Consider the following 16,128-nt stretch of genomic DNA (forward strand, 5'->3'; position numbering starts at 1 on the left):
GGAAAAGAGCAACATATCCCTTCTATCAAGCTCATCTTCTTTGTACTTTCAATGATTAAGAGCCCCTGACTACAGCAAAAATGAAATTAGAGACACTCCACAGAACTCACATTTCTTAAAGTACATCATGCTTTTTCTGAGATAATTTCCCCTCTGGATTCTTTTCCAATCCTATGGCTACCACCCATATGGCCAAATGTACTCTAATCCCACTGCCCACCAATTTAAGTTCCTGTATGCTGCAATTTTCTGCAATTTTCCTAAAGCTATGATCATCTGATAATATCCTGGCTTCAATTTATAAGGGGACTGCTGATAGCATGAAAACCTTGCCCTAAAAAATAAAAATTGTATGTAGTCTTTGGAAAGACAACTCTTCAAAGCCATTCTGGGTCTAATTTCCCAGCCGCAGAGTTAGTCCAGAGGGTGCTATCTTCACGGAAGCTCTGGAAACACCCAGAGAGCAGACACAACACTATTTTATAACTGGGTTAGATGCTTCTGAGTGCCATGGTCTGGGTATTTATGTAGGGTGGATACCAAATTAGGTCACACAATGCATTCTGGGAACAAAAGGGTTGGGAGGAGCTACAAAAAAAAGACGAAGAAAAAAAAAACCTTTAGGATTACTGCAGAATAGCTTGTGCACATTGTATTAACTGGTTTCAATTAGATTGAATGATCCTGACTGTGGGTAATGTGAGGCAGTCTCGGAAAGCATGCTGGAACAATTAACACTTTAAAAGAACATCTCCTCTGGTTTCTAAGAGAAGCATCTGTTTTTACTGATTTCCCATGAAAGAAAGAAATTACTTTCATAATCCAGAGACACATAGTAGGAAGATGTTAAAGTGTTTTTAAACGAAAAGGAAATCCTGGCCCCACTCCTTGAAAATGGCTGTATACAAACAAAAATGAAAATGACTGAGAATATAAATAGCTCTCATTAATATGACACTCCTATATCATCGGTTCCTGCCTGTCAGAGAACAAAAAGTTTTTTTTTTTCAAGAACCGCAAGATTCTGCTTTCAAAGTCTTAAAGAGTTGTACATTAGCTCCTAGAACCTTTTTCCAGAAAAGATTCTCCTAAATAGGTCTAAATGAGTACCCATGATTTAGTATTGGGTTATTGTCTGTTTTTTACACTCTTTCTCACCAATTTATCCTGCCCCATGCACTCCCTTCTGGAATGACCTATCCTTTTCTTTCTTTCCTTCTAGCAATTACTAAGCACTTAACTATGTGCCAGGTGCTATGTTAACACTTACTATGCATTATTACATGTAAATCTCAAAATATCCTGTTGTGTGCATAAACTCAGATTAGGTAAATTGTCCAAGGTCATACAGCTTACTAGGAGAAGAGTAATACTTTACTCTTTCCACTGACTAGTGGAAGAGTTAATACTTTAACACAAATCTCATTCAATTCTAAAGGATATACCCTTAACTATGACCAAATATTGCATCTTTTGTCTTCCAAAATCCATCTTAAGGCAACTTCCCATTTGGAAAATTTATAGTGCTTTTTATAGACTATTATTAAATAATGTGTTGCCAAGTATAATTATGATTTATTTATACATATTGTTTTCTGCTATACATTGAGAAATCCAAGGGTCAGTTAAAATACATGTTCAGTAACTACTTCTTGAATAAGTAAATGAGAGTTGACGTACTCAGAATTCAGTGTTCTAATTTTAAATGCTTACATTTGAAAATATTTCACATATCTGCTGATAGTATTATATAGTGATAGAAACATACAGATATAGCAATATCTATAAGTTCCATAATAGCAGTCAACTTAGCTTTTAGAAACTCTTTTCCTAGCATTAATTTCCAGTAACTAAGGGGTGTGCAAATGTGCAACGAAAAAGAATTTTTGTAGCCAAATCATGTGTATTTATATTTTGTATGTCTAATTGATAAAATCACACATTATAGCCATTTCTGAGTATACCTAATAACTAAGAATTGAGGAGATTCAGAATTGGGTTTGGGGATATTCCTCAAAATGATTAAATCCATGCATGGGCCATAGCCATACTGAGTGGTTCACAAACATGCTCTAAAATGCAGCAGCCACTGAAGCTTCTTACAGCTGGTCAAATCTAAAATTCTTTAATTACAAGTGCCAAATGCTAATTCTTAGCCTAGTTCACTCAGATTCAGAGAGCTATCTTTCTTCAGCTGAGTCCTAGAACCTGTGGACATCTTCTCAATTGTTTGCAGATGGCAGAAGCTCAGGTAGCTACTGTGTTCATATTCATGGTCATACAAACCAATAAGGCATATAATCAATTTAAATTTAAAATGTAAGGGTAAGGAAGGCTATCATTCTAGTGATTAATATAGCCACACATGGGGGAGAAACAATTAAACTGGTACACTTTTCACTAGGGAAAAGATATTTCATGTAATCAGAAAGTTTAATTATGTCCATGTTTCTAAATAATTATTAGGGAGTAAAATTTCTTTTCTGTTCAAACCCCAATCTGTACATTATAGTTACTACTAAAAGGACGAGTCTAAAAAAAAATTAAAAAAATTAAAAAAGCCATCCAGGAAGAGAGACAACAAATAGTTAATAGACGCCATTGTCAAGGCAATATGTAACTGGTGACAGACATTTGCAAAGCAATCTGGAGAAGTCAGAAATCCAATGATAAATGCTCTGCACTCAAAATGAACTTGGGGCAAATGCAGACATGAAAACCAAGGCTTTTTTGCAAAGTGTAATAAAGCCTAATTATGAGGATACAATCATTCCAGAATAGAACAACAAAGAGAAAGAATAGGACAGTGGAGAAAGGAATGTAGGAAAGAATAAACTGAATTTGAAAAATGCACAAGGATAATAGAGACTATCAATTTATTAGGCATGTAAGTATGTCTTAATTTATTTATAACTTGCTTCAGTCCTTGGAGAATTTAAGACAGCCAAGATTTCTCTTAAGCACAAGGCAAAGATTTTCACTATTTCCGGAGAGATGATCAAATGAATATTAATACCAGAATTCCATACATATCATACATAGTTTTTGGTTATATAAATGTGTATGTTAATTGTAGACTCGACTGCCAATATTTTTTATTCTATAAGGTGAATTAAGTTATTATCAAATTATTTCATCATGTTTTAAATATACCCAAGTGTTGTCTACAGTCAGATATTTGAAATAAATAGATTATAAATTATCAAAATCCCAGTGTTAGTGCTTTCTTCTGAGACTACTACTTATTACACTAGCTCTAGGGGAGACTCAATAAACATTGCTGACTAGTAGTATTAAACTATTTTCTTTTTCTTTTTGGTTGCAAGTAAATCAAAGAACAAACCCTATCAAAAATAAATAAATTTTTTAAAAACTAAGTAATTGAGAAAGAAGTCACATTGATTATTATCAAGTCATTGAGACCATTTCACAGAATCCAAGAGACTTTTGAGTACATAATACCTAAGAAGGGCAGATACAAAGCAGCTTTAGAGGTCTAAGCAACTGAGGTTCACGTAACTTTTTCCAAACTATTCTCTCATATGATTCATTCAATATTGATGATTACCAGTATTTGGTATATCTCCATTACAAATTTCAAATTCCCATGAAAAAATTTCAACTGGTCCTGCTGGAATCAAATGTCTATGCCCTGGATCAGTCAGTCCTGGCCAGGGGCAGGCTCACATAATCTAAACATGACCACTGGGAGCACACCTCTGTGGATTGGGGGTTCTCTGCAGAGAAAGCAGATCAGTATGTGCTGCACAGCTCCTTCAGAAAATACGTATTTCACTGGGAGATATAATTACTTTTATGTAAATAGCAAAGGAAATTTATGAAACCAATAGCCCCCAGTTCTATGACAGAAATGAAAAAGAAACATCCGCTTTCTGTTCTCTCACCTGACCACAGCACTGAGAATAAGACTTTAATGCTGGCACTCTGACTTGTGATCTTCAGGAAGAGTCTTAAATGTAGTTGTTTATTTGTTCCTAAGGTTCTACAATAGAACTAGGACCTAATCTGGGATTCCCAGATCCCAAGGGGTTCAACTCCAAGGGAATAATGAAGGATGAACAATTTATAATAATTCAAAAGACAGAATCCTAGTCATGCATTTCCTTGCAACAAGACTGCACAAAGTAATAAAATGTGAAAGTTCTTATATTAATATTTTGGGCTTAAATTACCAGTATATTAAAGGATCAGAAATTCTTATTGATGTTATACATGAGTGTATTTGATTTACATAGGATTACTACCTTATTCATGTTTATATTTCTAGCAATTGGCATGGTACTAGACACAGCTGAATGAAATTACTAAATTTTGTAGCTTGAAAACAAAATTCCTGAAAACATGTATTCTATCGTATTCTCTTAAAAGTGTTAAAGAACAATGAAGAGGAGAAATAGAAACTATCAGTCTAAGATGGTAAAATACCATTATTAATCCTCTTTACCAAGAAATCTTAGAGCTGTAAAATAATTTTTAAAAACTTACTAAAGAGAAAAATCAACATATAGGATATTCACTCATTGAAACTTAACTTCCCAGAATTTCTGCCATGTACCAGGGATTTTACTAGCTGTGGATATACCAGGACCCCAAAGAATACATTGTCTCCATGGAGAAACAGATGTAGGAATCAGTAATTATGAAATTATATCATCAGGGATACAATAAAAGAAGTGTTCTATTTATGAACAAATAATAAAATTATTAAAACACATCCTTTCTCAGTTCAAGATCAGCCTGTTCAACAGGGCAAAATCTCATATCTACCAAAAATACAAAAAAATTTAGCTGGGCTTGGTGGCATGCACCTGTAATCCCAGCTACTTGGGGAGGCCAAGGCACAAGAATCACTTGAGCTCGGGAGGCAGAGGCTGCAGTGAGCCAAGATCATGCCACTACACTCCAGCCTGGGCAACAGAGTAAAACTCTGTCTCAAAAATAAAAAACAAAAACAAAAACAGAAAAACCACTTCCTTTCTCTATCATAAGTAGTCCCTAAGCATGTACTCTCCTCTGACCATCTGCTCAAAATGTTAACATTTTTATTCTCTGAGTCTCCAGCATGTCTGGGCTCCCTCTGCACAGCAAGAATACCTCCAAAATTTAGCATCATCATCTCTCCTTCACTAAAGGTGATCCCACTTTCTCTTCCTGCCACAGATAAACAAAAACTGAGGGAAAAACTTAATCTCTTACACAATCTGAGTGAAAATCAGGTTCCACCAGGCTTACTGCTAACATAGTTGTAAGACATGCTATGTTAGTCCAGTCGTATCTTTCGGCACCCAGTACCTCAACAATAGATAAGGATATTTAGGAAGCTCCACACATTACTTTTCCATTGCCTACAAGGGGAGTCAAATGAGAATGTCCAAAAGGTAACTTTCGAATTTCTTATTTCCATCACACACAAATTATTTCACGAGAGCCAAACTGTCATTTACAGTATACATAATTCCAAGAGATATCACTGTCATTTCTTTTAGGCAATCCATGTATTACAGAATATCATACATTCAGCCACTTTCTTCACACCCTTCAGAGCATAGAGTACTAGCATGAGTACATGAAAGGAGAGGTAGGATGTCTGGGATCTGTTCCCAGCGCTACAATTGATGCACTATTCTTACTCCCTTTACATTTAAATCTCCCATCTGTAGCACAAGGATAATGACATAGTACCTGTTTGTTTCTAAGGCACTGGAAAATTCTCTGGTAGAAGATATTACGCAAATGCAGAGACTATTATTACACCAGGAAGACTTGAAAATTGCAAGTTTGTGTGCTCATCACTATTAAGCAGTTGACACAGTGACAAAAGAGAAAGCATCCTTCTTCAAGGCATCTAAAATCAAATATTGCTGAATATGCAGCTATCCTGAAAAATATATGTGCAAATATATTCATTTTAATGACCTTCCAACTCTAACTCATCAATAACCCATTTAAAGTAATCCTTTCCAAGTTATCCTGACTCCGACAAAATGCATGGAATCCCTAATCACTGGTATTTTTTTATAATGCAAAGCTTTCTGAAAGGTTATTCTTTCTCCTTGCAAAATATTTGCTCTACTCCAAAATTTCAGAGAGCATTCTGGCTCATTCCACTAAGATTATTCCAAAATATAAAAACATTTATCCTTCAATCTGGCCAATCTTGGAATAATCAAACTTACAGTACAGTGGTGGACAGGCATCCAAGCAGGGGCTTCCACTGAACAATTCTGGGCTGGGCATCTGCCTTGGTTTTGCTGCAAATAAGTAAAAATGATATTATATTCAATTTATTATGTGCCAGTATGTATATATACTAGCTGACATGTTTATTATCAATGTTTATTACCTTATTTATAATCATAGCAGAGAGAGAATGCTTTGTTGGTGCAATGCTGCAGAAAACTAGGTACATAATTTCTACTCTTATCAAAGGATAAGAAATTATCCTTTTCCTTTTTTATTACTCTAAAGACTATGTTTTTGGCACCAGGCTGTCTCAGCATATGACCTTCCAGGCTTCAATACCAACCACCTGAGAACTCTTATAACCCATAGGTTGACTGTTCTCTTCCAGGCTCCTAATCAACCCTCATACATGCTGTACTCCTGTGAAATCACATGAGTCAAGGTATAGAATGACTGTTTATTTGTCTCTGTTTCCAGACTATAAGCTAGTGATGGTGATTCTCTCTAGAGTGTTTCATAGAACTCCAGAATGTTGGGTTGAAAGGGACAGATCTTAGAGGCCTTCTTATCACATCAAAAACTGAAATGCAGAGAAATAAAACAATTTTCCCAAGGAGTCAAAAGTTTGACATTCTAAGTCATTTTCTAGGCACTTCTTTCTACAAAAGAAATTTATCTCTAGTTAACTGTTATACGTTTGTTGTAATTCCTGTAACTTTACTTCTAATGGGCTTTTAAAAATAATACAGTGCTTTACTTTCACCAACAATACTGCTCCACCCCTTTGACAACGAAAACTGATCAGTCCAAAAGGGGGGGAAGGATTTTAATAAGCCATGCTTTATCTTTTATTTCTTTCATTGTATTCTCAGAGATAATATAGGCATACTGATAATGTTAATAATCACCATTAAAAACCACAGCTGTGATTTATTGAGCAATTAAATATGCAAGGCACTATTCTGGACACATTATTACTCGTCCCCACAATAAACATAAGTAAGAGTATTATGCTCACTTTGTAGTGGAGAAAACAGAGACTTAGAGAGGTTAAGCAACTTGGCTAAAAGTCAACCTACTAGACAGCAGCATCTCTGAGATCGCAGCAAGACTCTGGCTGACTCTGGTGTCCATGTATGCTCTTTCTTTTATAAGAAGTTGCCTCTGTTATTTTAGACTGTCTCTTTAATGGGTGTTAAGGCATGTCATCATCCAATCTGATTTTGTCTAATGAATGATCGTAACATTTCTGATTTAACTGAATAAAATACTGAATTCAGTACTCCTATCACACTAAAATTTTTGTCTGTGATTTGTAAGCTTTTTAGAGCAACTTTATTTGGTTGATCTATTTTTAAGGCATCACTAAGCCCTAAAATGCTGTATGAGTGATTATGGATAAAGTCATCATAAAAATAAACTTATATTATCAATCTCCATGATCAGTTTTCTTGTTTGAAACAAAATACGATATGCAGCAGCATCAGAGTACAGAAGGTACACTGGACTTGTGTCAGATAACCACAATTTTAAGCTAATTTTGGCCATGTGCTTGCTGCCATGAAATGCTCTTGGTAGTCACACCTGTGAAACAGTGTTAGTATCTTGCCTAAATCACAGATAATAGATATAGATTCTCCTCAGATCATTATATCACAATTTGTAAGAAAGCTACTAATTAGAACACACAACATATTCACAAAATATGACGGGTGCATAAATACGGTATGTTTCAACTTCTATGGTGCTCAGCATGGGATAAAGAAAGGTGGAAATGTGTGTTTCTGTTTTGTCTTCTATTATTACCTGATTTCTGACACTAAGGTCTTCTCGTGTTTTAACTAAGAATATTAACAGTGATTTTACAAGGCCAAACATAAAAGACTACTGAAGACAGATGCCTTGTGAACATAAATTATTCTTTAATCCTATTGAATGACGAGCAAAAAACATTGAAATAGAAGTTAGAACCTTGGATTTTAGTTTAGTGTTCCCATTGATCTATCTGTGGAACTTTGGAAAACTCACTTTAACACTTTAGACTACACTTTTCTCATTGGTAAAATGAGAAAGTTGTATTGGATCCATGATTCAATGTGGAGAGAGGAAGTGTCACATTTACCCAAAGATCTTTCTCAAACTGTATAGTTCCACCAATAATTTAATATTTGGTTTTCTCTACCAAAGGGATGTACCCTGCAGTTGAGATCATTTATCATTCTGATTTACTGATGAGACATCTTTTAGGGGCTTGGGAATATGAACAGGAAATGGTTATTTCCCTATGAGTTTCAGTGCTGGCAAAGATTGACAACCACTAGACTAGATGGTCTCAAAAGAGTCTTCCACTTAAGTGTGGTTATTGAAAATCCTAACCTCATGTTTTGTCTACCACTTCGTTCTACTTCTAAAGAAGACAAGATCTAATATGGGTCAAGGAACCCACCACAGTAGGTGGAGAAGGAAAGGGATTTAAAATTCTTTTTTCCTCAAAGTCTTATCTTTTTTTAACATTCAATGTGTACACTGTGGCATAGCAGAGTTTGGGCCTACCTCCTACTCAAAAGAGTAGGAAGCCACCTCCTTAGAAGCCCAGCTAGAACCAGAATAAACACTAGGGGAAAGGACACTCTCATGTCTAACTCTTAGTTAATTCTTAAGCCAAAAATCAAGGGAGAACATTAGAATTCCCTCAAGGGACAACTTAGCTCTCTAAGCAAAGATTTAAGATAGAAGTTGGAGACAAATTCCCCTAAAGATAAAGCTTTCCCTCCTCCCTTCTCTCCCATTCATCTATACAGGATGTTTATACCTGTAGATTAATGATACGTGACTAGACCAGGATTCGGGGATTTGCAATGCTGACCATTAAAAACATGTCCTCTTAAAAGACAAAACTATCAATGGGTCTTGGTGTTTTAAAAACAAAATATGACAGGTGCATAAATAAGGTGTGTTTCAACTTCTACGGTGCTCAGCATGGTATAAAGAAAGGTAGAAATGTGTGTTTCTGTTTTGTCTTCTATTATTACCTGATTTCTGACACTAAGACAGGTTGATGTCTTCAAATCTCTTAATCTTCCTTGGTTGTCTGTTTCTCACTTTAGAATCTTGACATATTTCATTCCAGAATATTCTGAGAACATTAGCTAAATATGCTGAACAATTACACCTAAGATTGATTGTATAAATATGTAACTACAAAGAACTTGAAAAGTGACCTCAAGAACTCTAAAGATTTTCTTCTCAAACCATCCCATCCCTCCAAAGACGTAGGAATATTTTTTCATGTATCAGGGGCTTGTACACAGAGTGCTTTGGAGTTTAGAAAATGCTTATATAGACATTTATAAGACATTGGCTTATATAGACAATTCATCCTCAGAAAAAGTTGTGTGTGGCAGAGTGAGAGATGATTCATACAAATAAAATTTTGACCTAAATATTTCATTAAAATAGCATGTTCTTTTGAAAGCAGAGTAAGAGCTGAAAGGTTCTATTGTTCTACTGTTCACAGTAAAATGATCCTCATAATCAAAGGAGTCTTTTTTTTCCGGGTGGGGGTGTGGTATTGCGAAGTGTTGCATGATAGGACTGTACACATATTTGTTCATTCATTTACCCATCCCTCACTTGCCAAAATACACTCCATGAATGGTAAGTTGGGTATATAGAGAGATTTAAAATTCAGAGCTATAAAAATTTAAATAATCCGTATTCTCCAAAAGCTCCCAACTTTTTAGGAGATACAATACAATGTGCTGAGTTTAAAACAGGGTTAAACAACAGGGCCATTTATCCATTCATCCATTTATGTAGTTGGTCAACAAGCATTTATTGAGCAATTACTAAGTGCCAGTTATTGTATTAGGAATAAGGATATATCAAGACTCAGTATGTGTCTAAAAAAGTACTTATTCTAAGGAAAAAAAATAAACTAATAAAGATGCAGTTATAAAGCAATATTACTGATATGGGATAAATAAACCATTACATGACAGATCAAAAATATTCAATGCAGCCATTCTTGGGGCAGGAGTAAGAAATTAACAAGAGTAAGGGAAAATCATACAGAGGAATTGAGGCAAAAGGCGGAAGTATTTAACTCTGGCTGGGTAACTCAGGAATGTCTTTGTTGAAGAGACACTTCAGGTTTCCAACACAGTTTTAAGGAGGCGAAGGTGTAAGAAGAGGGTGTTACAGGCTAAAGGTCTCAGTGGACCATCTGATAGTGCAAAGTAAAGACATTATTGGCCTTGTCAAGAAATTTCTCAATTCTAGACCTCAGAATCCTGGGACTGAGGAGAAAGAATGATTTTATGCTATACAGAGAGCTGACTTCAGCCTTTCCCTTTATCTCTTCTTCACAAGACAAAATGGATAGCTGGGTGTGGGATAAATGAGTCCTATCAGGAAGTGGACATGGAAGGACCCAGATCAGATCCTATGAAACACACAAGAGGCCCTCCTGAGTTTAATCTTTGAACAAGCATTTCAGCTGTCTTACTCATCCCTGAGACTCTAAAGGATTTGACAGATGAAGAAAAAGAGGTCAAAATGAAGCCCAAGGAGCAGAACTCAGTGACTTTTTGCAAGCAGAACTAAAATGACATGCAATAATGTGTGTGCAAATGGACTGTGAGTTGTAAAGTACTTTAGAGATGTAATGGGTAATTATAAAGCTTTAATTATTTGAAAATTATTTTTATGAGCTAATTCTTGTTATTAAAATTACTAGAGCAGTTTTTCTGACTTCTAGTCTAATATACTCGCTAGCACATCAAGAGTTAAAAAAATTTTCAAAAAATTTGAGGAAAAATGACTCCCAAAGTGCCTCCAAATCATCAATTTCATATATTTCTAAATACAGATATATAATATGTATCTATATTTGTATGTATGTGTCTACATACACATATGTTCATTATGCATCATCCACATGTGTCTATAGATACATATATACATACAAATATGATTTATGTGTGTATACATGTATTTAAAAATTTTGGCAAAATAAAGCTTTTCATTGAATTAGTTTTCTAATTTGCCATAAAGATATGTAATTTCAGAGTGAGATGTTTAAAAAGAGAGAAAATCAAATATTGCCATGTGCTAATGTAAAATACATTATAGGTGGAAATATGTGCAGAAAATGCTACATTGGAGGTCCTAAGACACCAAAATATAAAAATGAGATTCCAAAGGAGGCTAGACCACGTGTGCAATATTCAAATAAATTACCAAGAACCAACTTCAGGATCCTAAATTTTATCTATAAATATAACATAATGCTGGTATACAAAAGTTGGATGACTGAAGATTTAGAAAAGGGGAGAATTTCTTTGAAGAGGGGTTGAGAAGTCTTACATATCACCTACAATTGGCAAAAGAAACTTCAACGGGACTGCACCTAGAGCTTAACATAACATCCTTGGGTTTAGGAGGTCATTACACTGGAATTTGACTCTCACCTAAGAAGCTTAACCAATGAGATAACATAGCAAATTGGATGCTAGGTCAGAAATGGTTTCATCTGGGTTAGCCTGCACTCTCACAGTTTGTTAAGGCAAAAGATTCATTCTGGAGCCATTGTAACACCTGTCAAGACAACCCTCCATGTAGGGTGGGTTGCTGTAAAACTTGACGCTAAAGAAATGCATCATCCACATCATAGGAGACTTAGGCCCAGAAGGGGAAACTTCCAAAGACCCATGAAAGTGTCCATGAGGGAAAAACTCGAGCCACACATTTTCTGGCTGCGTTAAAATCCCAGATCCACTGTTTGCTAGCGATGTAAGTTACTTTAACTCTCTTTGCCATAGTTATGAAGATTTTAAAAGTTATAAGTAAAACACTTAAAACTATTTCTATACATAATCAGCACTATTTGCCAGTAATTTTCTTCCTTTTTGGTTATTCTTATCATTGTTATTATATGTCAGGCTCGGAGGGCAAAAAACACAACAATCCCAGTTCAGTAAGAACTTTCCTTGTCTCCTTTTCTTATTTCCCTCTTATGCTCCAAACTTGGAAGGATCCAAGTTTACTAGTTGGAAGATCCAACTAGTAAATAGGAAAATGATGAAAAGAGAAGTCTATGGCATCCACTTCCCCCAAAGCAGATGTCCTATCTGAAGACCCCATAGTAGAATAAAGAGAATCTTTCATCTGGAATGTGTTCAGAATTTTGACTAATATGTGGGACTGAGCAATTTTAATTAATACATTGGGACTGTATTTGTGATATTAAGTGATTGTCAGACTTTTCATTTCCTGTAAATGGAAAGTTATGAGAATACCCATTTTCATTTAGAGGGCAGGGTAAGGACCACTGACATTAAGGTATTTTAAACAAACACTGGGGACCCCAAAATAAAATGACTTCTATTATTACATCCCATGAGTATTCCCTTGTTCAATGTGTCAATTACAAATGCAAAATATACTCATGGTTAGTGTTAACTTTTTTCATTCAACTTTGGGCATATTCCTCAACATATGACTTCATCCCTTCCTGGACTTATCCTTCCATTTGCTTCTTTTTATTTTCTCAGGCTTCAAAAGATGTTTAAAATAAGTTGGCCTAATTTGTTTCTGAGGAAATCCTTACTAAAACTGAAGCCATGCTGGGGAGCCATGAATTTGCCTCTTTTGTAAATGAAGAAAATGCTGCTGACCTATTCTCCAAAGGATGTTGAGAACAAGGGGTTTTCAGTGGGCAGTGATGATGGTGCTGAGTCATCCTCAACATTTTTCAAAATGCTTTGTGACTTCAGGCAGACATTTGCCCAGGTTGACAGAGGTGCAGTCTGTGGCTAACTAGTGCATAAGAAGATTAAACACTCCACATTAAAATATTCTAAGCACCTAGCTACCCAGATTAACAGTAATGAGAGGAATAGGCTCTGAATTTTCAGGCCGGCCACATTAAAAGATGATAAATGGAAACCACTGTTGTGACTTGATATTTCAGGGTATCAATGGGGAGAGGACAATGGGCTTTGACTCAGGAGGTATTTCCTAGATGTATAATGAAATAATATATTGAGCACCATTAGATCCCAGGCACTTGACATGCACTCTCAGCTCATTGTATCATCACATTAACCCTAGGTAGTACAGAAGAGAGTTTAATACCATGAGGAATCCACTGGACCCGAGTTACAATGCTGGAGTTTTCACTTTTTACATCTGTGACTTTGGATAAATTTCTTAATCTCTGTAAGTTTCAGTTTTCTCATCCATAAAGTGGAAAAAATGAAACTTAAGGAATAAAATAAAAGCTTAAGGAATTATTGTAAGGATTAAAAAACTATATATATTATATATATAAAAGCTATATATAATATATATCATATTATATGTTATAATATATTATATCATATAATAGTATATTATATATAATATATATGTCCAAGGGCCTGATATATACTCTAATAGTAATAAGATAAATAATATATAATTTACATGTTAATATCTATCTTATTAATTGGAGATCTTTCTCCTGTTTCACTTAGCTCCTCTGAGTCTATATTCTTGTATCTGAGTATAAAATAGCAATATTTATCTCACAAGGTTACTATGAAAATTAAATGAGAAAAAGTACATGAAAGTGCCTAGAAAATGTCAAGAACTTTAAGTTTGGTTTGTAACTTTTTTGTCAGTATATAGAAGATGGAAAGAATGTCTGAAATACTGCAGCAATTTAAGATAACTAAATTTGGGAGCCAAAACTGATTCTGCAGCCGGGTATTACTTACTTGAAATTACTGGTCGTAAATGTTTCTAAAAATTATAATATGGTATTTTAGTATTTTACAGAAGCATATCCCAATATTCTCTGAAGCACTATTAATCTCCAAAGTTGAGTTATTACTATGCATAGCTAAATGCAATAATTTAAGCTTCTAAATACAAGATTTAAAAATATAGTTTTGTGAAATATTTTTAATGTAATTAATATTTGCATTCTGTTATTGCATCCTAGTAATCAAATGAGAAAAAAGGAATGGGCTGCAATTGTACTTTTCTCCTTCCAAAAAAGGAAAATTTGGATATTATTACTACCACAGAAAATATTTTTTCACTGGCAGATCTTTTCTATTATATCATAAACTACAAAGTCTCATGGAAACATAAAAGACTGTGACTTCTAAAACAAGCTACTTTTTTCTTCCAAACATATTAAAAATTCATTTGTAAAGATACCTTTCTTGAATTAACAAATTAGCAGCTAGTGAAAAATATCTGAAATTTCAGGACCCCAAAATAAAGTCAAACCTATGAAGAAAGAAATGCCATTCAGAAACAAGTTGAAAGTAATTCACTTCTATTCTCTCTGCTACCATAGAGACAAAGAAAAAAAAGTAAAGAGATTTAGCACACTAATTCTTCCTGAAATTTATAATTAACTACCTGGGAAAGGGAACAATTACCATACTTCCAAAAGAATAAAGAATTTTAAAAGTTCAGCTTTTGATAAGACATAATTACAACCTATTAAATATGCAATTCATACAAATTTGCCCTTATGATTTTCCTGAATTTCAAAAAATGCATATACATTGAATAGTGTTTTCTGAGAAGTACACAAGGAATGCCACCAAGTTAATTGTATAGAGCTTTCTCTTATTGGAGGATTTTCTCAGTTACTTAAAATTCTGGCAAAACCTAACACAAAGAAAAGGGTCAATGGATATTACTTACATATATGCCCTGTCTTCCTGACACCTATGAATATGTATTTTGGGACAAATGTTAATCAATGAAAAAATGTGCAGGCTTTTGTAGATCAAGTGCCATGGCCAACATCAAGCAATAGCCAGGAAGGACTACCAATTAGATATGTTCTCAGTTTAAATAGAACTTTAGATCGCTAAGTAAATTACGGGTGTATTAATTCAGGACAGTTTTATTTTAAGAGACTTGCAAGAAAACACCATATCTAGAAATCCTAAGAGACTCAAAACAAAGAAAGGGAGGAAGAATTTATTTTGCTTAAAATGTATACTTTTATTTATGGTTTCTTTAGTAAATAAATTTTTTTAATTTTTATCATTAAGAATATCAAGAAATTATCCTTATAATGTCCTATTTAGAACTCTACTTAAAAACAAATAATTTATTTTATTTTAGGGTATCTTAAACACAGCATGAAAGATTATATTTTTCATTGTAAAAACATGAAGTATGGGAGATGTAAGCTAAAAAAAATAATACTTTATGAAATGTGTTTTCATACAAAAATCAAAATTCTTGCTGATGTAGATAATAAATGGTATGATTTATGTCTTGAAATTTGACTTATGGATATTCTTTTTTGAAACATAATTAAATGGTCTTTGAGGAGACTCTATTGCTGACTACATTGCTGCTTGGTAAAGTTGTATAAGAGATTATTCTAAGTCATTTCTGTCTAGGGGTTTCAGAACAATTTGAAGGGAACATTTGAAAGTCTCTAAAGCTTTTAACTCAGATCTTAACCGCAGAATAACATAACCCATTCAGCTCCTGTACACATAGTGATGGTGTCATCTGTGGCTAGTTGGACAAATTCCAAGTAATAATAACTATTATAGTTTTTTAAGTTCCTTTTGTAGGTTACTTGGGATAAAGCCATTACATGGTACTGATACACTTTGTTCTCTGAAATGAAAATCAACATAAAAGTAGCAGAACTGCTGTGAACCTCTTCCTAGACAAGTTTGTATCCTGAAAGTTGAGTAAAACATAATGTATTCCACTTAAAAAAGTATATTATCTCTCCAATTGTTTTCTCCTGATAATTTAGGACAATAATGTCATTTAAAAATTTTCTATTGCATACCTTTCTAACTCACTTTACTGTTTTAATAGTAAGATATCCTACATTAATACTGTTATTTTTATAGTATATTTATGATAAATATGTCCTATACATATTAT

General features: G+C 34.2%; 2 protein-coding genes across 11 annotated transcripts in view; one reads left to right on the top strand and one right to left on the bottom strand.

The window, feature by feature from the left end:
* Nucleotides 1–16,128, bottom strand: part of DLG2 (discs large MAGUK scaffold protein 2) — a 2,230,265-nt gene that overhangs the window by 1,657,677 nt on the left and 556,460 nt on the right. For 8 of the 10 annotated variants that reach the window (XM_050755793.1, XM_050755797.1, XM_050755794.1 and 5 more), the window contains one exon: nt 6,198–6,272. The exons of the other annotated variants lie outside the window; for them this stretch is intronic. In XM_050755793.1, the coding sequence (XP_050611750.1) occupies nt 6,198–6,272 (75 nt within the window). The remainder of the gene's footprint in view (nt 1–6,197; nt 6,273–16,128) is intronic. 10 annotated transcript variants of the gene reach the window in all.
* TMEM126A (transmembrane protein 126A) overlaps nt 1–16,128 on the top strand; it is a 1,099,470-nt gene that overhangs the window by 498,428 nt on the left and 584,914 nt on the right. The gene's annotated exons all lie outside the window — the stretch shown is intronic.

Source organism: Macaca thibetana, chromosome 14 (assembly GCF_024542745.1).
Source record: "Macaca thibetana thibetana isolate TM-01 chromosome 14, ASM2454274v1, whole genome shotgun sequence".
In the NCBI taxonomy this organism is placed as follows: Eukaryota; Metazoa; Chordata; class Mammalia; order Primates; family Cercopithecidae; genus Macaca; species Macaca thibetana.